Source organism: Peromyscus eremicus, chromosome 3, assembly GCF_949786415.1.
Source record: "Peromyscus eremicus chromosome 3, PerEre_H2_v1, whole genome shotgun sequence".
In the NCBI taxonomy this organism is placed as follows: Eukaryota; Metazoa; Chordata; class Mammalia; order Rodentia; family Cricetidae; genus Peromyscus; species Peromyscus eremicus.
Genome location: NC_081418.1, coordinates 127,516,313 through 127,542,815, shown reverse-complemented (window position 1 = coordinate 127,542,815; position 26,503 = coordinate 127,516,313). Strand labels below are relative to the sequence as shown.

Sequence of the window (26,503 nt, the reverse complement as noted above, 5' to 3'; positions counted from 1 at the left end):
CCTAATATGTGGTCAATTTTGGAGAATGTTCCATGTGCTGCTAAGAAAAAGAGTGCATCCTTTAGTGTTTGGTGTAATGTTTTGTAGATCTATTTGGTTTATGATATTTAACTGCAGTTTGTCTGTTTTTGTCTGGATGACCTGTCTACTGGTGAGGGTGGAATACTGAGGTCTCCCACTATCACTGTATTGGGGTCAGTCTGTGGTTTTATATCTAACAGTGTTTCTTTTATTACATTAGGTGCCCCTGCAGTACACAAATGTTTCTAATATCCTCTTGGTGGGTTTTTCCTATATCAAGAGTAGGCAGTGTCCTTCTCTGTCTCATCTGACTAGCTCTGGTCTACTATGTCAGGTAGTAAAATAGCTGCCCCTGCTCAGAACATCTTTTTCCATCCTTTTACCCTAAAATGTGTCTGTACTTGATCTGAGGTGTGTTTCTTGGAGAAAGCAAAAGACGGATACTGTTTTATGATTCAATCTGTTAGTCTGTGGGCTTTTACTTGGAAGGGGGGGAACTTGAGACTACTAATATCTGGAGTTATTATTAGGTAGTGTTTGTGGTGTTGATATGTAGTCTCACCTATGTTTGCTATTACCCCAGCTGGTCAGGTTGTGGACCAGTTGAATGATGGTTAGTATCCTATTTAATCTTTTTGTCAACTTGAGGCAAGATAGAGTTACCTGTGAAGAGAACTCTCAACAGAAAACGTGCCCCTACCAGACTGGCTTGTGGGGAAGCCTGTAGGGAATTTTCTTGGTTTAATGATTTATGTGGGAAGACTCACTGTAGGCAGTGCCTCCCCTGGGCAGGTGGTCCTGGGTGCTACAAGAAAGCAGGCTGAACAAGCCATGAGGAACAAACCAGTAAGCAATGTTCCTCCATGTCTTCCGCTTCAGTTCTTGCCTCCCAGTTTGTGCCTTGAGTTCCTGCCCCAACGTCCCTCAGTGATGGAGTGTGATCTGAGAGCTATAAGCTGAAATTTTAAACCCTCCCCCACTCAAGTTGCTTTTGGTCATGATGTTTGATCACAGCAATAGAAACCCTAACTGAGACATTGTGTTCTCAGTGTTATGACCACTCTGGAGTTCCACATGAGATTCCACATGGTCTGATAGGAGAGGTGGGTAGGGAGAGGACTGGGTTGGAGTATCTCTAACTGTGCTTGTGGATTGAGATCAGGAGGTCCCAGGGATCAACAGTAATCAGGAGGCTGGGAACTGAGGCGCTAGGGGTTCTGTCCTTGAATTCCCAGTTCAGATTTGTGCAGTGGGTGGGGTGGCTGACAAAATGTAGGGGTAGGGTGCAGGTGAACTGGCTCTGGGGTCCATATTTGCGATGAAGTTTTGATTCAAACTCCATCTCAGACTCAAAGCAGTCTCAGATCTGCAGGATATATTAGGATGGTCAATAGGTGAACAGGGGGTGGGGCCAGCAGGGGTTGGGGGACAGCAGAAGAGGGGATGACACTTGTAGACAGACACAGACACTGACTGTGTTTAAGAGGATTTGGGGCTAGCTCACCAGGACCCCAGTGGTGGGTGGGTTGGCTCACAGTAGGGGTGGATGAACTGGCTCTGGGAGAACCTACCTAAAGTTCTGGTTCCAACTTGGGTTCAGACCCCAAGGAATCCCAGATTGGCAGCAGTGGGTAAGAAGCTGAGGAGGTGGATCTCCATGAGTTCAAGGCCAGCCTGCTCTTAAAAAGAGTTCCAAAATAGCCAGGGCTGCAGAGTGATCCCTTCTCTAATTAAAAAAAAGAAGAGAAATTTAACTTGTTTTAAAAAATAAGAGGTTAAATAATTTAGCTCAAGACTAGAAAGGCAGTAGATATTAGGCCTAAGACCCAAACAGTCAATTTGTCTAGTTCCAAAGGTAAATTTTTCTATTACTTCCTGTAGCTTCCTCAGGTACCAAATAATAGATGTTACTACATCATGCTTGACAATGAATGACAAAATTAAAATAATGATGGCTTTCATTTCTATGGCAACATACCTGAAAATGAAGGTACATGAAGATTTCTGTCAGCTTACCTTAGGAAGTCAGAAGGAATGATTCAGTGCACTCTAATCTTGATTTCCTTGAAATATTTTAACTCTAAATCTTTCTCTGCTGCACTATGGTATTTTAACTTTACCCTTCAAGGAATACTCTAAGTTTTCTAATACAGTCTTATGGTCATGAGAAGGACTGAGACAGTCTCCCTCCCTATGTTGCCCTGACTGGTCTGTAACTCATGATGGAGACCATTTTGGCCTTGAGCTTCAGCATTCATTATGTGTACCACATGCCCGTTAAAGAATCATATTATTGTATTTTCTCTCAACAATCATAGATTCACGAGACTAGTTAGAAACCAATCATTGATGCTCAATAGGAAAAATAAAACTAGACTAAGACAATTTATAATTTACAATAGTTTATGAGTCCCTAAAATTCTATGTATTTAATATTCATTTTTTGAGATTTAGCTTTTATTTCTATTCATGTGTACGTGTGTTTGAGAAGGGGTATATACCATGTTGGAGAGTATGTGTGGAGGCCAGAGAAGGGCATTGGATCCACAGGATCTAGAGTTACAGGTGGTGGTGATCCACCTGATGTGAGTGCTGGGAACCAAATTCTGGTCTCCTAGAAGAGTGGCAAGTACTCCTAACTATGAAGCCATCTCTCCAGTACCTATATTTAAATACTCCAATAGTCTCTTGAATTTTTAAATATATAAATATTCTCTATACTCTTAATAATATGATTAAAGAATAACAGATGGGCAAATGTGACATTTATTTCAACATGTATATTATTTATCCCAAAGCCAAGTTCTCATGTGACTTTTGTATTTTAAAAGTAAGATCTGGCCCTGTATCTCAGGTTGACCTGGAACTCTGTAGCCGATGCTGTCCTTAGCCTCCCAGTGCTGGGACCGCAGTGTTGAGCCACGACACTTAACTTCCTCACTGGGTTTTTAAAGACAAGTTATCATTTAACCCTTACAATGTCTGCTTAGATTTCTCTCTTAAAAAACAAGGTAGCATGATTCAGTAAAATTATTTAGAACTAAAAAAAAAATAGTAATATTTTGTATGTGAATGAAACTGCTAAATGTCTTAGCAAAACAGGGCTATAGGGCAAAGTCAACCTGCCACCTACTGTGTGACCCATGAATTAAGTACTCTTTCCATACCGTTAAATAGAAAAAGATCAAAATAATCGTGTTTTTTAACACATCAGATCATACAGAACTTGGGTCTGTGGTGAATCCAGGTTTCCCAGAGCAGAGACTGGCCGGCTAGTCTGTGCATTGCATGCCACTGCTTCTGCACAACGGTGGGATTGACAGCAGTGCTAGGCGACACTCAGCACGGCACCTAAAGCCTAGCACGTTCGCATACAGTGATGCAATCACAACTCGTCCACATTTTGATGTCATGTTTATTGGTACTGGTACCATTTTCTTTCTTTCTTTTCTTTTTTTCTGAAACAAGGTAGGCTTGAATGGCCTAGAACTCCCTACTTAGATCAGGCTGACCTTGAACTTGCAGAGATCCACTCTCTCATGCTTCCCAACTGCTGGTGTGCATCACCATGCCCAGTATTACTTTGTAACTTAAAAAAAAAATCAGTGTACATCAAATATGTCAAAATATTAAAAATGGACTTAGAAGCATACCCATGTTACATCAGATAGAACTAAAATCATTAGAGAATATTTTGAAAACTGGACCCCTATTTTCTTTGTAGGTCTTATAACAAGAGGCATCCCCTCTGGCAGTTTAGGCAGTTGTGTTGGAGCTATGGACTGTGCTCTAACTATGTGGCTAAAGCTCTTAGTAATGTGCAGTCTGAAGAAATATGAGAGTGGCCTGTACTTAGGTCCCTTGGATATAGGAGGTCCACCACTTTTACATCTCTCTGCTGGTGTTATGGGAGTGAATATCCAGGAACAGATCCTCAGGCATCTACTTGAGGCCCAGTTCTTAGCTATGGGCTCTTTTGACCTCTTTTTCCTAATTAATAATAATGACATAATAATAATATTATTAGTGTGTGTGTGATGTGGTGGGGTGCCATGATACACATACTGAGGTCAGAGGACAGCTCTGGAGAGTCTGTCCCTGTCTTCTCTACCTTGACGTGAGTTCCAGGGGTCCAACTCAAGTTGTCAGGCTTGCAGCAGCAGCAGCAGCAAATACCGTTACCTGCTGAGCCATCTTGCTGGCCCCGGTGTGCTCTGTTTTTTAAGTAGAGCTATATTCCCTTGGGTCCCAGCAGAGATGAACCATGGCAAGCAGGCTATAACTTCTCTTGTTAAGATGGACAATGGCTCAGTAGTAGAATGCTACACAAAGTGCTCCCAGTGTTAGGCTCAGTCCCGACACTTTCTGGAAAGAGGAACATGCTAAAGCAAGCAAACCAGACACAGAAATAAAGGAAAACTACAATATATTAAATGCCACTAACAACTGGAATGGCAGGCCAAATAATACAAAGCAAAGATGGGACTGTAAAGATGGCTCAGTATGCAATGGAACTTGCTGCCAAGCTTGACAACCTAAGTTCAAGTCCCCAAACCCACACGGCAGAATTTCTTCAAGTTGTCCTCTGCCCACCGTGTATGTACATACACACACACATAAATAAAAATAATATAAATTATTTAAAACATTTAAGTGACAAAATTACCTAGGAGTAAAAGGAAAAAAAACAGGTCACAAAACATGAGAAAATTTAAAAAGAGAACTGGGAATATTAGCTCATTGTTTGCAGCTGCCTAGCATGTACAAAGCCCTGGATTCAAATCCTGGAAGGAGAGAAAGATTGAAAAGGAAATGAGACAGAGGTAGAAACAAAGTTAGTAATACAAATTTAACAAAAAAGGAAATATTAGAAGACAAAGAGAAAAATGTGAAGCAAAACATACACCAAACAATTACCAAAATAGTCCTAATAAAAAAAGAAAGTATTATCTGTCCTGAAATGGTCCCCTGCATGTGTGAAGAGTAGACATGACTATTTCAGTCAGCTCTTGGTCCCATGTCTTGTTTCCACGTCTCTCTCTGAGAGAGCAAAGGCCGAGGTTAGGCACTGTGAGGCCAACTAGGGGTAAGAGCAACACACTATCTGCACTGAGGAGCTGGGGATGGCAGGACAGCAATCCACCACTGCCTTCAGCTACCATCTAATCGGGTGCATCTGCTTGGTTCTTCCAGCTCCTAAGCTAGCAGCGGTGCTTCCACTGTTAAAGGTGAGGTCAGTTCTGCAACCTTTTCTTGTTGCCCACCAAGTACCTCTGGCACAGAATTACAGTATGACAGTCTCCTCTATGGACAAGTTGGTTTTCAAAGCTATTCACTAAAAGAGCATATTCATGTTTGTAGAAGGTTTCAATACAGAAGGGGACAGTAAAACACAGGGGCTTGTTTCCCAAAGCCACAAGCTCCAACATAGCCTTCTCCCTTCTCAAGAACACCACCTTCCTTACAACATTGCCATCAATGTGTATTGGGAGACGCAGGAAGGTTCTCTACCAGCAGCCTGTTTGCGGATTCCTGAAAAGCGGTATTAAGATTGCTCTTCTGCACCATGCTAATTCCATGTTAGTTGTACTTCCTAGGTATCTGCCTCTTCTGGAACCTCTTCCATCTGCTGTGCTGCTACAGTCCCTCTCTCTCTGCTCCAATCTGCGGAGTCTGGGTTTCTTCATATCTCTTCCTATCCACTCTTGAACTTCTCACATTCGCAGGCTCGTCTCTTTGAGAAGCTACTCCCTAGGTGTTTTAATTTCAACTTATGAATAAGTGGCTGCCTCTAGTTATTTTGACCCTCCCCATAGAAACATCTGATAAATACGTGAATCCATCATTCATCACTATATCAGTAGAATCAGCAGTTAACGTCACTTATCTCATAGGTTTATTGGTCATCACTTGGACGGCTTAGGGGAGTAAAATTTTATCTGTGTTTCAGCTCTTCCATGGTTGTGACAAATAACTGGAATGACTTAAAAGGAGGGAAGATTTATTTTGGCTCATGATCTTGGAGGTTTCAATCCATGGTCACTTGGCTCTGTAATTCCTGGACCATCATAACACAAAACATCATGGTGGGAAGCACATGACAGGCAGGACAGAGCTACTCACCTCATCAGAGCCAGAAGGAAGCAGAGAAAAAGAGAAGAAAGCTTTCAGAGAGAAATGCTCTTTCCACCAAGCCTGACACCCTGAGTTCAATCCCCAGGACCGATAAGGTGAGAGAACCAACTCCTGCAAGTTTTCGTCTGACTTCCACATCCTACACATACACATGCATACAAATAAATAACAAATAAATATTTTTAAGAGAAAGAAGACATAGCCAGGATTATAGTTTCCAAGGCATAAGCCTCATACCCATTTCCTCACTAGGCCCCACCTCCCAATATGGTATCATAAATCCACAAATCTATTAAATATGTCTGAGTGCTTAGGATTCAATCACTTCCCAAAAGCCTATCATCAACTGACAACAAAGCCAGGAGGCTTTGGAGACTTCTCAAATTCAAACCATAATGATCACTCAATCATGTTTTTTTCTTACGATTTTTGGTGACCTGTACAGAAAGTGCATGTTAACGTCATGAACTTCATGACAATATTTGGGTTAAGTGGTAAACACAAACTGAAATTATAGGCCAGCAAGATGGCTCAGTGAAGAAAGGTACTTTCTGTGTAGGACTAACAACCTGAGCTCCATCTCTGTGAGCTATCTGTGATAGAAAGATAGAACCAGCTCCTGTAAGTTCCCTCTGACCTCCACACATATATTCACATGCATGTGTGTATAGCACAAGTACACACACACACACACACACACACACACACATGCATACACACACAATAAATAAATGTAAATAACAAAACCAGAAGTTAGCCAGGGGAGCCAGGCACAGTGGCACACACCTGTAGTCTGAGCACTTGGAGAGGTAAAGAAAGGAGGATCAGGAGTGTAAGGGCTCCTTCTACTACATACTGAGTTCAAAGCCAGCCTTAGCTTCAAAAAAGACACGGTAAAAATTACCTAGAGGAAAATGAAACTGAGATGTGGAAATGACATTACAAGTAAATGGGAAAAAGTATATTTAAAACATGGCATATAAAAAGACCTGGAAATCTGAGGGTGACATATTATCAAGGGTCTCCCTCACATATGGAGAAACTGTTATAAAAGAATTCTGCTAGTGATTCAAGGCAGTAAGTAATCTTCATTAATCTTCATTGCTAACCCCTCTCCACGTCTCTCCAAGACAAGTGTCACATGTCTAGTTCTAACCAGATACTGACCCATTAAGAAAACAGTCTCTGATTGTTAGTTGGCTCTTCATAGCCCTCCCCTCCCTACCCCCCACACACGCACACCAGGAGTCTAAATTCTCTTTCCACACACTCTGAGCAGAATCTTAGGGGAAACTGTATGGCTCTCCACCTCTGGAGTTTATACCAGCACAGTCTGTCCTTGAGTGTGGGTATAACCCAATATGACAGGTCTGGCCAACTGACTATGGCAAAAGTAAAGGGATTCTTAAGATGTAATTTAGGCCTCAAATCACTTTGTTCTGAGTTAATCAAAAGGGAGCTGCAAGAAGTCTCTAGCCAAGCAGCAGCCACAAAAACCTAGGGCCCTCAATCACCTAAGCGGAAGGAAATGAATCCTATCACAGTGTGAATGTGACTGTGAAGGCAGGTTCTTTCTCCTAACAAAACTAGAGAACACACACTGTCTTCCCTTCTGTATAAGGTGCAGGGGGTGGGGGGGACCTGAACAGAGCACTAGCTGTACTCTACTTAGATGTCTCACCCCAAGGCACTGTTCTCCAGATCACAAGCTGGGCTTTCTTTTCAATAATTTTAGCACTAGATTTTTATCTTTCTGTGAGCCTCACTTTAGTTCCCTATGGTATCTTTCCTCCCTTTGTTTAGCAAAGCTGTCCTCATTTAAGATCACTCCTCACCAGCCATCTCTAACGCTACATTTCAGGTGAACTGAAGGCCAACTCATCTGATCCCAGAGATCATATCCTCTGCAACAATCACCAAGGTCACAGCACCAGGACTATAGCAAATGGATGATGCTCAGTGAAGCTGGAGATACTCTTTGTAACACGGTGCCTCTGTATTACTTTATACTGGCCAAATGTTCAGTTATGTTTAATGACTTAAAAGTGAAGAGAGCTGAGGGGACAGTTCAACCAGTCAAATAACTTGCTGCCAAGCCTTACTACATGAGTTCAATCCTCAGGACCCACAGGTTGGAAAGAAACTGTCTCTCCCAAGATGTCCTCTGACTTCCACGTGCATCACGGTACAATCATGCCAACACGCTTACACACAAATAAATAGTGTAATTCAAAATAAAAATAAAAGTGAAAGGAGAAACTCATAGTAAGTTGAAATGCACAGAAACTTAAGAAATTATCTTGTCCCAATTCTTTCATTTTTCTACTGCCTACCTAAGCAATCAATAGTGTTTTCCTTCTGGTTTGAAAAGTAATATACAATTTATTTCCTCTTACATAATAACAAAATTAAAAAAAAAAGAAATTTACCCATTTTTAAGTAGCAGAGTTAAAAATGATACCAACTTTAGGATTAACCCTTTCTGCTACATCATGATTATGTAATAATATACTATTATCACAAGACTATATTCTAGTAAACATCTTAGAGTTGCACAAATAAATGGAAATAAACCATATTTATAAAAAAAAAACTATCAAGTAAAGAAAATTAAAATTTAGGAATTCCTTTTTAAGTATCAGCCCCATGAAGGATGATTTCAGAACTACTTATCAGGGAAAGGGGTGGAGAGCGCATGAAACTTACTCGACCTATTAATACACTATGGCTACTCTAATAACCCACAGAATACACAAAGGCTTCTGAAGTGTGCAGTACAGTCTCTATTTCTAAGTGAAACATGCAAATGAAACCCATTTACCTTAAAGATTCAGATAACGGTGTTAAAGTGCCATCTCCCCTATCTACCACACGAAAGAAATTCAATTGATCTCCTTCTCGGTATACCAAAAATGTAACTTGTTTGTTGCAAGAGGTCTTTTCCCAGACCTCGTCCCGACTGGAATCCATGTACTCAGCAAGCTCCCTAAGTGGGTCTTCCACAAGAACTACAAATGGAAAGATTGATAAACAGGCTTTCAATTCATATCAACATTTTTGCATCTTGTTACAGTAACAGGATATATATTCTGAACTTATACAACCATACTGTACATGCGATAAATAAGACTCTCCAAACAGGCTTCTGATATTTTTATATTCTATACAGCATCCCTTATTAATTTTTTTAGAATTTAATGAGTATTGTATTTTCATCATTTTCCCCCTCCTTCCTCCAATTCTTCCTATGTCTCTCCCGTATCTTCTCAAATTCATGGCTTGTTTTGTATTAAAAATGCATCATTATGTTACATGCCCAAAGACATGGCTTAACTTAAAACATGAGGTCATTTGTATTTCTGTACCAGTACAGTTGATAGACTATATACAGATTATATACTATAAGTCTATAGTATTATCTATCATTATTTTATCTACCCTTTAGCTTCCTGTGCTTTTATATACTGGTTCCAACAACCAATCACTTAAATGTATTATAAATCCCACTTACTTTAGATTAGAAAGTAAACGTATGCACACATACACAATTGGGAGACATATTCAAGAAATTAGAGGCAAAAGAGAACTAGAGACAAAATTCGATGGTAGAGTGATAACCACCATGCCCAAGGTCCTAGGTTCAGTCTGCAGCAGCCAAAGAAAACAACAAAATAAAGCAAAAAGAAAGAAACAAGTAAATCTTTTTCTCCCTTCAGTTTTATATAAGAACAGACTCTTTTGACAGCTGCTCCTTGAAGTAGTGCACAAGCAAAGCATAGGGAGGTCATTTTAGTGTGCTAAAACTGCACTGTATGAAAGGATCAATGTGTTTCTTGAAAGGCTCCTCTCATGATCCAGGTGTCGTGGTCAGGGTGTGTGTGTATGTCCAATCAGGGCATGGAACTCACAGAGGCCTACTGGAGTCACTCTGACACTCCTCCGAACTGTAGGCCAGTGGTACCCAGCTGTCCTCCATTTTCAAAGTCGCCTAACTTTCTTTTACTTAGTAATGAAGGTGGAATGCTGCAATGCCCTTAGGAAGTGAATTCAGGGAATGCAGCTGAGCAGCTGAGCTTGAGTCTAACAGGCACAAGGCTCAAGGTTCAACTGCCAGCACAGGAAAGAAAAATAAAAAGAAACACCAACAGAAAAATATTAAATTCTGAAAGTAATCAGGTAAAGGTATCAAAGATACCCCACAGTCTAAATTTAATACCACTACTTCTGAAACATAACATTTTGATTTGCTCTTTCTACTTTCAATCCTCCTGCCTCGGGCTCTTACATGGCTGGGATGACAGGCAAACACCACAGTATCCAGAATTATTTTCAAAACTTAAAAGTCCCACTTTTCATATTACAGCACTAAGAAGTAAATATTACCACAGCTACTAAAAAAGCCTTTCCTAAACCCATGTCTTAAGCCGGGAGGTGCTAAGGCTGTCTAATTGTGCATGCCTCTTCATAACTCAACATTCATTAAGATTTTGTCACCTAAAAGCAATACAATTTAGGATGTAAGTTTGGAAAGGGAAGATTTCTTTCTTGTGCTTTTTATTTTAAGGCAAAGCCTTAACATTCTATGACCTAAGCTGGCCTGTAACTTGCCATCTTCTTGCCTTAGCTTCATGGGTACTCAGATTACACATGTATTACCATTAATGCCTGTTTCCCCACTTTGTTTAGATAATGGTTTTTTTTTTTTTTGGTTTTTCGAGACAGGGTTTCTCTGTGTAGCTTTGCGTCTTTCCTGGAACTCACTTGGTAGCCCAGGCTGGCCTCGAACTCACAGAGATCCACCTGGCTCCGCCTCCCAAGTGCTGGGATTAAAGGCGTGCGCCACCACCGCCCGGCTAGATAATGGTTATTTTAAAAGCTAAATATTATTGTAATTCATATGATAAAGGCTCTTTCCAAATGATGAGTCTGAGAGACTAAATGAGCTTTAAAGATGCAATAGTACCTATTATCAACTTCCTAAAATAGGATGCGCAAACCATTAAATACTATATATCTCTAACTTGATATAATGGCTCAGTAAACAGAGTTCTTACAAATGTGACATACAATTATTTCCTTTTAAAAATTTTTTTTATTTATTTATATGTCTGCATGGCTGTATCTGCACATGCATTTGGGGGTGTGGATGTTAAATCCCTGGGAGACGGAGTGACAGGCACTTATGGGATGCTGGGCTGGTTACACGGGTGCTGGGATCTGAACTCTAGTCCTCATGACGGTGAAGCAAGCAGTCTCAACTGCTGAGCCGTCTCTGCAACCCATACACCTACTTCAGAAATCGGTTAACAGAGAATTTCTAATGTCAGAGCGCTGCTCAGTCAGCTTTAACATCATTTCCTTTGTTTTCTCTAATGCAAAATAGTTTAGCAGTTCTCACAAATTGCTCTTAAGGTAGATAAGAAAAAAACATTTTAATAATCCAATTTTAACCAAAATTATAAAGCATGGGGATGTAATTTGGCATGTGGGAATCTATACTCAATTTCCAGTTTTCTACTGTGGAGGTGCAAACAAGTGTGAAGGCCTTCTTAAAATGAGGGCCACAGAGCAGGACTACTCTGAGCATGGCTGTCCTGGTGGGGCTGCCTGTGGACAGACCTGACTAGTAAGCATGCTCCTGGCTCTTCCCTGGATTAAAACTTTGTGGTAGTTTGAATAGGAATGCCCCCCATAAGCTCATATATTTGAATTTTTGGTCATTAGGGAGTGACATTACTTGACAAGGATTAAGAAGTATGGCCTTGTTGGAGGAAGTGTGTCATTAGGGGTGGGCTTTGAGGTTTCAAAAGCTCATGCCAAGCTCGGGGTCTCTCTCTTCCTACTGCCTGCAGATCTGGATGTAGAACTCTCACAGCTACCATGTCTGCCTATGTGAGATAATGGACTAAACCTCTGAAACTGTAAGTCAACCCCAATTAAATGCTTTCTTTTATAAGAGTTGCAACTGACCTACTCTGGTGATGGGATGGCCAAACACTCTAATTGTCGTGCTAAAAACCTCATCCAACTACTGAGGGATCTGGATGCAGAGATCCATGACTAGGCCCTGGGTGGATCTCTGGGAGTCCAATTAGCGAGAATGAGGAGGGTTTATATGAGTGAGAATTGTTGAGACCAAGGTTGGATAAAGCACAGAGACAAATAGCCAAACGAACGGAAACACATGAAATATGAACCAATGGCTGAGGGGTCACCAACTGGATCAGGCCCTCTGAGTGGGTGAGACAGTTGATTGGCCTGATCTGTTTGGGAGGCATCCAGGCAGTGGCACCGGGTCCTGTGCTCATTGCATGAGTTGGCTGTTTGAAACCTGGGGCTTATGCAGGGACGCTTGGCTCGGCCTGGGAGGAGGGGACTGGACCTACCTGGACTGAGTCCACCAGGTTGATCTCAGTCTGTGGGGAAGGCTTTGCCCTGGAGGAGATTGGAATGGGGGATAGGCTGGGGGGAAGGTGAGGGGGGCGGGAGGGGGGAGAACAAGGGAATCTGTGGCTGATATGTAGAACTGAATTGTATTGCAAAATAAAAATTAAAAAAAAAAAAGAGTTGCAGTGGTCATGGTGACTCTTCACAGTAATGGCACTAAGACAAACCTTTTTACTAATTAAGTCTTGGGTCATGCCATCTTTCTCACAGACCTTCCCTACTATGCTATTTCTATAGTTGTTATCACATTCTCCTGTCTATTTCCCACATAGAGCTCACAAACACTTGAAATTCCATCAATCTCTCACACATTTAGGAGGCAGTGTTATGAAGCAGAGGCTCTGTCTCCCTTGTTTACTGCACTTGGGACATTCACTCAAAATCAATAGATGGAGCTGGAGAAATGGCTCCATAGTCAGGAGCACATCCTACTGTTAGAGAAGACCCCAGTTCAGTTCCCACCACCCACACTGGGTAGCTCATAACCACCCTGAAACTCCAGTTCCAGGGAATCCAATGCCTTTTTCTGGCCTCTGCAGGTACCTGAACTCACGTGTACATACCCACACAGAAGCACACATATAAACACATCATTAAAAGTAAAATAAAATATATTTTAGAATCCAGTAGATGCTCACTATGCATTTGTTGAATGAATGAATGGATTCCAGAGACCACTCACATTTGGAGAAAGGATTCAACAGGACTATGAAATTCAGTTTTATCCCAGGTAAAAAGGCAATTCAGTTATATCCTATAGCAAATAATTATCCCTGGAATTTAAAACTCAAGCAGAGTTTAAAAAGCAACAAGACTGACATAAATCTAAACACAATGCTAATGTGATATTTATATTATCATTACATTTCTCCTTCCTTTACTACTAAGTTTTATTTTTAAATATCCCTGGATTGAATCCAGAATCATGTGGGGTTTATTCTGGGGTTATATTTTGGAGTTCCAGTGTTTATATATCTAGGTTTTAAAGAATAATGCCTAAAAGAATCAAAGACCTAACACAGAAAAGGCACTTGGCTAAAATGAGAGCCTTTAAAAAACACTAACCTCCTTGAAGAATAGTACTACTAAATTACTTAATAATGATTGTTAGATGCTTTAATGTATGCCTACCTTTTCTAGTACTTATCGGTCCACCACGCATAGCCAATACCAGCTTCAAGGTACAACCTTCTGAAATGCTGTGAATAGTTAGCACAAAAATAAACTATAATCACCAAATAACAATCAGTGTCAAAAGAACCACTAATTATGTGATTTATTAGCCTTACTATGTATATATATATTCCCTAAAATATGAAGAAAGACACAGCAATATGAACGAATATATTATTTGCCTATATAAATTACAGAAAGTTTATAAGTTCTCATAAGCTTTTTAAAAAAGGAGGCCCAGCCAGGTGGTGATGGCACACACCTTTGATCACAACACTCTGGAGGCAGAGACAGGCAGATCTCTGTGAGTTAGAGGCCAGCCTGGTCTATAGAACAAGTTCCAGGACAGCCAGAGCATCACAGAGAAATCTTGTCTCAAAAAATACAAAAAGGGGGCCCATGAAAGAAAAGAAACTTAGTCAAAACCCAAAGAATTAGGAAACACAAAATTCATTCAAAATAAAAATAAGACTGCAAATCCACCAGCTCTGCCGACTCCTGGTGTTCTTCCACCTCTTGGCCTCCTAATTCCTTTGTCCTCAGTGTAAGAAATAACATGAGAGGAAAGAGAAAGGTAAAATGTCAGAAAGCACATAACTTTATAACCACTGATGTACACAGTACCACTTCTTAAAGACAAAAGGGACCTAATGAACAAAGTCTCAGCAGAGAGAACTCTCTCATGCCCAAAACTTGTGAAAATGGGAAGAAAAGAAACATGACCAGGAGAGAATGGGTCAACAGTGAAAGAGAAAGGCAAAGAAAACAAGAAGTTACTATAACCATTCAAGAAGGCAAGGACAAAAGCTCAGCATGTAGTTCACTGAAGGTGAACTACAAATATCAGAGAACAAAGACCAAGAACAAAGACGGTACTGAGCCAACGCATCTAGAGGTCAAAATTCAGAATGAAAGTTGGGATCAAGCTGTTCAGGACAGACATGAGGAAAAACACTGGCATGTGGAGTTATAATACTGCATGCCTATAAAGCTGCTAATATGTAATTACACTCACTTGTAATCATTCAAGCAATAATCATCTTCAAGCTCCATGTTATTCCAAATTAAGTGCTGCTGACAGATGGGAATACCTTAAGGAAAGGTGATAATAAAAAGTGTTTAAAATTTTAACACCATCTCTAAAGAGCATGACACAATGCTGTTTCATTAAAGAACTAAGAATATTTATGAATTAAACACACTTCTGATCTAATGCCTCTGGCCCAACAGCTGTCCTCTTCAATGTATGACTGGCACCACTATTATTTATCCTGTGCCCAAGAAAGACAATTTCAAGTGCCTTTTGTAATCATCATCATGTTTATCTTTAAAAACTTTCCTTTGCCCAAATTTCTTTAAATACTCATGGTTTACCATGGCATATACATTTCCATTGAAATGCTGATCTGTTCGCAAAGATTCTTAGAAGAATCTCTAATTACTATTTAGGTTGCCAGAATGTAGTATATCTGAGTACTCACATATATAATATATGAGACAGAAACTGAAAGAATCAGCTCAGGATGCCAGAGGGGAAAAAAGCACCACAGGCTGGGTGGCCTAAACAATGGAAATATGTATCTCATCGTTCTTGAGACTGGGAGCCCATGGATTCAAGGTTCCAAGTAGATGCATTCTAAGGCCACTTTTCTTGGCATGTAAGTAGTTACCAGTCCACTGTAGATTCACATGGCCTTTTCTTTCTATGAGTACATGGAGAAAGAAGTTTCATGTCTCTTCTTACAAAGATACTATCATGAGAACGGCACCCTATGACCTCATGTATCCCTAATTTACACACTAAAGGCCCCAATCTATAAGTTCCATCACATTGGGGATTAAGGCCTTAAGCAAAGAATTATAGGAGAAGCTGGACATGGGAACACACATAATCCCAGTAATCAGATGACTAAGGCAGCAAGACAGTGACTTTGAGGCTGCCCTGGGCTATATAAGCTATGCCAGGCCTCTGGGCTGACTATAGAGTGAACCACTCTCATAAAAAGACAGGTTGTAGGGACATGAACATTCAGTCACAATGACATGTATTTACTTATTACAGCTTAAATATGATTCTTAGGAGGTTTTCTTAAATAATTTCAGACAGGTATATGTTTAAGACATTCAAATTTGCATTGAGAATGATGAAAGTAAAATCAAAAGAATCTCTAGCTAATTCAGGCAGAAACCATACAGTCATCTTAATAGACACAGAAAAGGGCAACAACTCTTTGTAATACAAGCCTGAGGAAAGCAGGAACAGAAGGAACATACCTCATCATAACAAAGGTATATGCAACATCTAACCAACAGGACACTAAATGGGGAAAACTCAAAGTCATTGCTTCTAAAACCAGGAAGAAGACAGTGCTCATTCTTGCTGCTCCTACTCAATATATTGCTCAAAGTCTTTGCTACGGTAATAAGGCGAGAGAGAAACAAAAGGGATACAAACAAAGGGAGAAGCCGAAGTATCTATCTCTATTTGCATATGACACAATCTTATACTTAAAAGACCTTAATGACTCCACCAGAAAATTCACATTGAAGAAATACTCTCAGCAAAGTAGCAGTTTACAAAAATCAAGATACAGAAATCAGCAACCTTTCTATATATTAATAACAAACTTGCTAAGAAAGAGTCAGGGAGAGAAATCCTATTTATAATAGCTCCCAAAAAATAAAAATAAAATATACCTAACCAAGGAAGTGAAAGATCTCTGCAATGAAAACTCTAAGACAATTAAGAAAACTGAAGACAAGAGAAGATGGAATGACCCCCTCCGCATCTCATGGGTTGGCAGAATCAATATTATGAAACTGGCTATATTGTCAAAAGCAGCCTACAGATTCAGTACAATCCCCATTAAACTTCTGATATTCTTCATAGAAATAGAAAAACAATCCTAAACTTCATATGGAATCACAAAAGACCCCAAATAGCCAAAGCAACCTTGAGCAAATATTAAGGTATTACAATACCTGATTTCAAATTATAGCACAAAGCCGTAATGATCCTATTATAAGAAAAATAGGATGGCACTGACATAAAAACCAGATATTTAGGAGCCAGCAAGATGGCTTAGCGAGTAAAGGAGCACACGGCTGAGACTGCTGGCCTGAGTTCAATCCCCACAACCCACATGGTGGAAAGAGACCCAACTAAAGAGGAGGAAGGGACTTTGAGAGAGGAGGGAGATCAAAAGAGAGAGAGAAAGAGTTGTGGACACACACACATGACATGAGAGAGAAGGGACTACTGGAGGGAGGCAAGGTGACAGGAAAGAAGATGGCACAGGGCAGTAGGGGAGGGGAATGAACAGGAGCAAAGTGAAGTTACCTGTATGTATGAAAATGCCATATGAAACCCACTACTTTGTATGCTAACTTAAGAAAGCAAGAAAATAAAAACATTAAAGAGCCTAATTGCTATTTTAATAGGAAGTCAGGATAATTACACTGTACTTTGAAACTATGAAAATAATTTAATTAATGAATGAGTTAGATAGGAAAGCTAGTACCGATTTTTAGATTAATATAAAACTTCTTTATTACATTTTTGTCTAGTGGGTGTGTGCACACACACCAGCACATCCTGTGGAGGTCACAGGATAATTTTCTGGAGTTGCTTCTCTCCTTTTATCATGTAGGTTACAGGATCAAACTCGGATCAGCAGACTTGGCAGCAGGTGTCACTAGCCATAAGCTTGATATAAAACTACTACCAGAAACCCAAAGGCCACTCACTCTATGTGTGAACAGTTCCAAAAGGATTCAGATAGTTAGTTACATCATACTTGGACCAGAGAAGTGATGATAAGAAAAAGACTTAAAAGCCATGTAATTTGAAGACGCTTCTGTAGAAGTCAGAAAAGAACAGACAAGGAGTAGCTTGTGAAGCAGTTTCATTATGCACTGGCTACCTACCTGTCTGAGTCTGGTGAGAAAGAATACCCACACACTCCTAACTGAAAAACACCCATTACTTCATAGGCACCAAGAAGCAGCTGCCTAAGTTCCATTGCCAGCCAGAGCCCCCAAAGATCAGGAAGACATTCTGTACCCAACCTGAACTGCAGGGAGGGCCCCCCCAAAAAAAGCAACTTGCAGGACCATATGACATGCTAGGCTCAAGCACTGAAGGACATTCTGTTTCTTGGGGAGAAAGGGAACAAAGCCGAGATTACTTTCAGTAACCATGCATCTCAGGATGGCACATTCCAGCACATTCAATAGTTAGTCTTCAGAACTACAAGTTAGGAAGGTCAAGAGCTGAGTTAAGTTAATCCAAGCCTACCTCAAGAACTCAACTGCACTTTTTTTAAAAGTAATTCCAGTAGTCAAAGGGGAAAAGCAGGGGTGAAAACTTAAGAGTGGCTTTTTGTATCTTCAAATACTCTTGATATTTTTAACCTCTCACCATAGTGTGGTCTTATGGTTATCTTTTGCCTTGTGTTTATTTTTATAGGTAAAATTTCCATGGTTGATACATATAGAATTGCATTTCTCATGTTATTGTGATTGTTTGATGATATATTGTTTTAGTATAGAGATGTCCAAATATTTAATACATGTCTTACTAATAAAATAAATTTCAATCTCAAAATGAAAAGACCAAAGTAAGTGCATGTGAGTGCCAACATCAGGTACCAGCCAAGGATTTCAGAAGGGAACAGAAGAGGGTTTCAAACGCCCTGGAGCTGGAGTTACAGGGGTGAGCTGCCTGACATGGATGTTGGCAATTGAACTCAGGTCTTCTCCAAGAGTGATATGTATTCTTTACCTCTGAGTCATGTCTCCAGCCCACCCGCCCATTGCCTTTTTTTAAAGATTCATTTGGGATAAAAGATAGCACACTACACCCATGCATGGACTGCTAGAATCCCTGGGGACTAAAAGGGAGACCACTGGAGAGCAGCCTTCCTGACAGCAGAAACATGCCAGCTTTAGCAGGAAAGAAAGAGGAGGAGGAAATTCTGGGGAACACCACAGGAAAGAAACTACACACAGGAAAGAAACCACAACTTTGATGTGAAGGCCTCGGTCCTGACCGGGGAGTGCTGTCTTCCTAGACAAAAGGATGTGACATAAAGGGTTGGAACCTCTGCTCCAGATGACAGCAGGGAGAGAAGGAAGAAGAGGGGGAGGGCGGGGAGGGAAGGAGCAAGGGAGAAGTAGAGAAGGGCAGAAGATAGACTTTAAGGGCTGTACCTCCTAGGGTGTGGGAGCCCGTTCTCGGGTTCCTCCTTTTTTTTTCTTTAGTCCCTTTTTTTTCTTTTTTCTTTAGTCCCTGTTCATGGCGCCATTCTGTGGGGCGTTTACCCAACCACCCCCACAGTTCCCCAGAGTTTTCTTGAGTGGGAGCAGCAGGAAATATTAGATAGAAGGATTTATTGTGGAGACTATCGCGGAGATAAACAGATAGAAAATAAAGGATAGCCTCGAGAGGGCCTGGAACCTTTTCCAACAGGCCCCAACTGTCTCTGCCCCAGGGTTTTTATAGAGACGCCAAGGGGTGGAGCAAAAGACCTCCTCCCCCAGCACAGCCAAGTGCAGACCATCTCAGACACCTGCACTCAGGCCCGTGGTCTAATCATCCTCTATGAGGACCTGTTGGGTAAAGCCACGAGGAACCCGAGAACGGGCTCCCACACTAGGGCAGGATGGTTCTAGGGAAATCATCCTTTCTTCTGGGTACTTGACTGCAGCAGAAGCCACCTACAAAAGATCCCTGCTGAGTCAGCCCCTAGGCAGCTCTAGAGAGAAAGACCCCATCCTACTCAACTCACCCTGGGAACCTAGGGCATGTGCCTTGGGCCAATGACTTGAGGACTGAGGATGGGGACAACTTGGAGTCACAATCACACAGCTTCCTAAAAGGTGGAAATTTGGTGTGGTAGACCACTTAGAGCAATGGTTCTCAACCTGTGGACTGAGACCCCTTTGGGGTCAAATGGTCCTTTTACAGGGGTTGCCTAAGACCATCAGAAAACAGATATTTACACTATGATTCACAGCAAAACTATAGTTATGAAGTAGCAATGAAAATAAAGTTATGGTTGAGGTCACCACCACATGAAGAACTGTATTGAAGGGTCACAGCGTTAGGAAAAGTTGAGAACACCGACTTGGAGACAGACCACATACAGGAAGGCAGCAGAGAAACAGGACCAACACAAATGTCTGTCTCTGTCCTACTGCCACAAGCAACGAGACAGATAGGGGCCATCCAAGAGCACAGAGGCAGACTGCGCCCCTAGTGGAAGCCACATAGAAGCAGTCTCAGCCACTTCTTGGGGCCCAAACCTACCCCAGGAAGAACTACACAGAGATGGATCAACAACTCCCTCCCCAATTCCTGGACCTCCCCAGGGACATCACAGAGCCAGGACCAGCATCCATGCCATAGCCTCATAAAGGCAGGACCCTGCACTCCTCACAAAATTCTCTTTTCTTCACTTCGAAAGAAAAACATGCTATTATTTAATGAGTTTCATATGTGTATATGTATATAATGTATTTTGATCATACTAACTCCCTGTATCCTCTCAACCTCCCAGCTATTCCTTCTTCACAACATGTCCCCCCTCCTGCTCTATGAGTTTTTTTGTTTGTTTGTTTTTTTTGTTTTTTTGGTTTTTTGGTTTTTTGAGACAGGGTTTCTCTGTGTAGTTTTGCGCCTTTCCTGGAACTTTGTAGACCAGGCTGGCCTCGAACTCACAGAGATCCACCTGGCTCTGCCTCCCGAGTGCTGGGATTAAAGGCGTGCGCCACCACCGCCCGGCCCTATGAGTTTTTAAATGACTTCCTGAGTTTAATTAGAGTTGCCTACATGAGCATGGATGTGGTGTTATTTAATAGAGCATGAAAAATCTACCAATGGTTGCAGCACTGAAAAAAAAAAAATTACTCACCCAGGCCCACAGGCACTAATTGGCAACAGTTTCTAGGAGTGATGTCTCATAAACACACACACACACACACACACACACACACACACACACACACAATCCATTCTGGTATACACCTAAAACCCCAGCACTTGGGCAGAGGCCAACTTGGGCTACATCCCAAAATTTGGTCTCAAAAAAGAAAAAGCACAACACAGTGGCTGCTGGGTTTAGGGAGTAAAACTTTACCCCTGAGCCAATGCTACTATACTCGGGCACTAGATTTTTCTCTCCTTCCCCTTCACCTGAGGCTCTTGGGTCACTGGGTTGTCAGAAGCTTCCAAAATGGACACCCACTTTACTGTCTGAGGAATCATACTTGCTTTTCTTCTTTGCTTTTGTTTTTGAGACAGGTAGCATATAGTCCAGGCTGACCCTGACCTCTTGATCCTCCAGCCTCTACCTCCCAAGTGCTGGGATTACAGACATGTAATACCATGCCCATCTAGGAATCATACTTTCTTATTTCAGGCTCTATTCCCATTATATATACTAAAGATAAGTTCAAACAAATTCTTAAAAAAGATTCTTTAAAAAAACTTGGCCAAGAATTGTGGGCATGTTTCACTTAAATTACAGATTTCATATATTCATATATAACACTACATTACTTATAATGTATTATAACTAAATTATATACAAAAAGAACTAGGAAGAATGTATATCCTAAAGTCAGAATCAAAAGTTTATTTGGTTTTGGTTTATCTTTAAGAATGGAGCCTTGCAAAGTGGTCAAGCTGGCCTCAGCCTCCTGGGCCAAGTGATCCTCTTGCTTCTGCCTCATGAATAACCTGGCTGAGCAGAAATCTGCTTTTCCCTACTTTTGAATAAGTTAAATTTGAATTTATCATATCAATGAAACTCACTGCACTTTTTTATTTTCTTCAATATTATACACAAATTTTATGCAGTCCTCTACAAATTACTACCATATTTTCCAGAAATGTTCTGTTTACTTGCATCACCCACAATTGGTGAGTAGTGAGATGTTTTAAGTCTATCAAGTTTGGAAATAAAAGTATACTTCTAAATAATTCATAGATCAAAGGAGACCAAAAATAAGGGAAATTCTAAACTCACCAGGACTCTCAAAAGTTGAAAACAAAGTTGCATGAGTAAGGGGCATATGCACGTGTGTGGGTGCATTCTCCTGTGTGTGTGTCTGCACAGGGTTGTCCTCTGACCCCCACTATACATACACACTGTGCTACACTCACACCCACACATAATACAGATACAGACACAGACATACAGAGACAGGCTTTTAAAAAAGAAAGAGAAAATGCAATCAGTAAGAAAGTGGAATAAAATGCTGAAAGTTTTGGGAACCACCTGCTAACCTAGATTTGTATCTCTATAAAATTACCTTTCAAAAACAAAGGAGAAGGGGGTAATTCATATTGAGGCTAGAAAGTTGTTCTACTTAGTTTCTTTGTTGTTGTGATAAACAGACCAAAAGAAAGTTGGGGTACAAAGGTTTGTTTTACCTTACAGTTACAGTCCATTATCAAGGGAAGTCAGGAGAGGAACTCAAAGCAGGAACCTGGAGACTTGAATTGAAGCAGAGACCATGCTATTTACCGGCTTGCTCAGCTACTTTTCACATACAGCCCAGGCCAACATGCCTAGGAACAGCACCACCCAGAGTGTATCAATTAGTGATTAAGAAAATTCCCCTCAGACATGTCCAGGGGCCAGTCTACTAGAGGCAATTCCTCATTTTAAGGTTCTTGCTCCCTGGGTGATACTAGTTTATGTCGAGTCATCAAAAACTAGCCAGCACAAAAGGTCTAAGCTGGATAAGGAGGAAGTGAGATGGGGGACAAGCAGAGTTATAAGGCAGGACAAAAAGTAAGGTTATAGGAAAAAGCCATAAACCAAATTTTGCAATTGGCAAGCTAATTGAAAAACAAAATGTGGGGAGATAGTTAGCAGAGTTAATGCACTCACTACCAAGCCTGATAACTTGAACTAGATCCCTGGAATTCGCATAATGTGAGGAGGGAACTGACTCCTGCAATTCTTCTGACCTACACACACCTGCCATGAAATGCATGCTCACAAAAGCATGCAAGTGCATACATACATACACACACACACACACACACACACACACACACACACACACACAGAGAGAGAGAGAGAGAGAGAGAGAGAGAGAGAGGCACAAATAAATACATATGATAAAAAAAAATCTTAATTGTTTTTACAAAATGAGTTTAGATAGAGGTAACCTGCATGAGTGAATAATGCTACTCCCATCAGGATATTAATAGAACTTCTCAGATCCCAGTACAGGGAGTAGGCTATCTGGCTATAAGTTGTTGGTCATGGAAGCAATCCCTGAGGCCCCCAAAACAACACAAACAATTGCCACTGCAGAACTATTGCTGCCAGGCATGGTGATGCATGTCTTTAAACCCAGCACTTGGAGACAGAGGCAACTGGATCTCTGTGAGTTCAAAACCAGTTTTCCCTACATAGTGAGTTCCAGGACAGCCAGGGCTACATAGAACAACACCTGTCTCCACAACAACAAAATATGCTACTGCTGAAAACACCATTCTCTAGTCATAGAACACAAATGAAGCTGAAACTGAGCAAGAAGCTTCTTCCTGCTCATCAGCCCTCACAGTACAAGAAGATGTTGTGCAGGCTCCTGGGGGGCTAATGTCCTCTTATGCAGCTGGGATCACTATGTGCTCCACTACCAACCACCCAGGAATGATGTGCCACTGTTGCGATGGCATGACTGCTGTAGGGGTAACCAAGTGCATTCAGGTCAGATCTGAGGCCTGCTCCACAGAACGGAAGTCATGATCAAAAACTAGTGGCTGATCATGGTGTCTCCCCTGCCAGGTAAGTATGAAAACAAGGAATAGGAGACCATGGTAAATGAAGACCACATGAGAATAGGAAGAAGCAAAGTGCTAGAGAGGCCCACAGAAATCCGCAAAGATACCCCCACAACAGACTGCTGGCAATGGTCGAGAGACAGCCCAAACTGACCTACTCTGGTGATGGGATGGCCAAACACCCTAATTGTCGTGCTAGAAACCCCATCCAACTACTGAGGGATCTGGATGCAGAGATCCATGGCTAGGCCCTGGGTGGATCTCTGGGAGTCCAATTAGCGAGAATGAGGAGGGTTTATATGAGCGAGAATTGTTGAGACCAAGGTTGGATAAAGCACAGGGACAAATAGCCAAAGGAATGGAAACACATTAACTATGAACCAATGGCTGAGGGGTCACCAACTGGATCAGGCCATCTGAATGGGTGAGACAGTTGATTGGCCTGATCTGTTTGGGAGGCATCCAGGCAGTGGCACCGGGTCCTGTGCTCATTGCATGAGTTGGCTGTTTGAAACCTGGGGCCTATGCAGGATCGCTTGACTCGGCCTGGGAGGAGGGGACTGGACCTACCTGGTCTGAGCCTACCAGAGTGATCTCAGTCCACGGGGGAGGCTTTGCCCTGGAGGAGGTGGGAATGGGGGGTGGCCTAGGGGGAAGGTGAGGGGGGTCGGAGGGGGGAGAACAAGGGAATCCGTGGCTGATATGTAGAATTGAATTGTATTGCAAAATAAAAATTAAAATTAAAAAAAAAAAAAACTAGTGGCTGGGAGTTCATAGGCCCTAGTGGGAAACTATTATTGTTTTGTTAAATGGACATGATGTGTCTGTCAAATTGTCATCTAAATAATTATGTTTGGGGCTGGGGATTTAGCTCAGTGGTAGAGCGCTTGTCTAGCAAGCACAAGGCCCTCGGTTCAGTCCTCAGCTCTAGAAAAAAGAAAAAGAAAAAAAAAGAATATTTCAAAAATAATAATATTAGTGCTGCTTTCAGATTTTTGCAGAGGGCAGTTGTTAGTGCAGACTGATAACAAGACAGAGTCATGAAGCAGCCGACCTTCGAGTGCTCAGCTACAAACGGGACATCTATATCACCTCCTCGAAGGCAGACAATGAAGAACAGATGGAAAGAATGCAAGAGCCAGAGAAAGGTGAAGTGCTATCGAAAGCTGTCCTCTGGGCATGGCCTGGCTGCTGTACTCAGGAATTCACAGCAGCTGTGGGGACCTGCACATGATCTGTGTAATACTGGACCCACTGACATCCTGTAGCAAACGGGGAGGGGCTCAAAAGGTCCCAACCTCTTCCCTGATCTACAGACAATTAATGGTTGCTGGTGAAATGACATTTCTATAATGGAGTAATTCACTAATAAGGTAGCAAATGCTTGTAAACAACCCCTCACCCATGCCCCTGTATGAATCCTTAATGAAACTCACACCCCAGAAAAGACAAGAAAGTAGAAGGTGAAACTAGAGAAAGTGTGTTGGTGGAATAAGGGGAACAAGAAAGGGAAATGGGGGTATGATGAAAAAGTATTTACATATACTTATGAAAATGTCATGTAAAGTCCATTACTATGTACAGCTAAAGTATCCTACTAAAACCACTTAAAATGCAAGTAAAATATACTGCCTCAGATAAAAATTGAGGGAATTTGCTGCCAGTAGACATGCTTTGCAAGAAATACTAAAAGAGGCTCTTAGAAAAGGGAAGTAATATAGCTAAGGGACTCAGATCTGCATAAACAAACCACAAGAAGTAATAAAGGCAAAACAGAAACTTTGCACTGACAAAGAACTAACAGTTTGTTTAAAAAAATATTAGTAAAAATATACATGATGATCATACTTTACATGTTATATGTGGGTGAAATGAATGACATCAATGTCCTAGGAGTCTAAAAATTAGGACCATTTCACTATTGTAAGACACTTCATGGGTCATGAAGCAGTTTGGTGTTAGTTGTGAGTGAACTTAAGTTAGATGTAAATAGACTGCAAAGTCTAGGATGGCTACTTTAAAAATATATTTGATATTCTAAAAAGGATAAAAAAATCATATAGAATAATCAAATTAAAATAGCAAAATAAAGGGAGGAAGAAAAAATAGGAACCAAGAACAAAGGTAACTAACAGAAAACAGTAAGAAATATGATAGATGTAAGTCTAACCATATTTGAATCCCCATTAGTTAAAATTCAAAGACTGTTAGATTTTAAAAAAATAAGACTACAGGCTAGGAGTGTAGTTCATTTGATAGAGTGCTTGCCTAGCATGCATGAAGCCCTGGATTTAATCCCTAGCATGGCACAGACTGGGCAGAGTTGTGCACATCTGTAACTGCAGCACTTGGGAGATGTAGACAAGGAAGTCATCCTCAGCTACACGGAAGGTTCAAGGCCAAGACAGGATACATAGAGTTTGCCTTTAAAAAAAGAACGAAAGAAAGACAGGGGAGGGGAAGGGGAGAGGAGGAGAGGAAAGGAAAAAGGAAATGAACAGCACTTGCCAGGCATGGTAGCATAAGCCTGTAATCAGTTTTCAGGAAGCTGAGGCAGAAGGATCATTATTTCAAGGCCAGCTTGGGAGCAGCAAATTCCAGGCCTAGCAACAGAGTGAGACCTATCTCAAAACAAAATAAGAAGCAAAGAAGAAACTTAACATAACTCATTATATGCTGTATAGAAGAAATACACTTTATACATAAAGACATATCTACAACAAAAGACTGTCACTATGTAAGGCACCACCCCTTTGCCACTGCTAACTTTCTCAGTTCTGAAGTCTGGGCTCTACTCTGCTGCAGCTACTTTTGCTTTATTTGGATTAGTGTTAGCCCAGGGTGTCTTTCATTTTTACTTCAAATTGGATACTCTTTTCCTTTTATTGAGAGGACGTAGTAAGCCCTAGTGTATAGCTAAAA

General features: G+C 41.1%; 1 protein-coding gene across 8 annotated transcripts in view; it reads right to left on the bottom strand.

Annotated features, from left to right (window-relative positions):
* Zfand4 (zinc finger AN1-type containing 4) overlaps positions 1-26,503 on the bottom strand; it is an 86,209-nt gene that overhangs the window by 44,487 nt on the left and 15,219 nt on the right. For 7 of the 8 annotated variants that reach the window (XR_009378366.1, XR_009378367.1, XM_059258438.1 and 4 more), the window contains exons 3-5: positions 14,792-14,867; positions 13,735-13,802; positions 8,978-9,164 (exon numbers count right to left, since the gene is read on the bottom strand). Coding sequence is in view for 6 of the 8 variants with exons in the window: in XM_059258438.1 (XP_059114421.1) it covers positions 8,978-9,164; positions 13,735-13,802; positions 14,792-14,867 (331 nt within the window). In the remaining 2 variants the exon portion in view is untranslated. The remainder of the gene's footprint in view (positions 1-8,977; positions 9,165-13,734; positions 13,803-14,791; positions 14,868-26,503) is intronic. The other variant, XM_059258441.1, reaches the window with a different exon arrangement.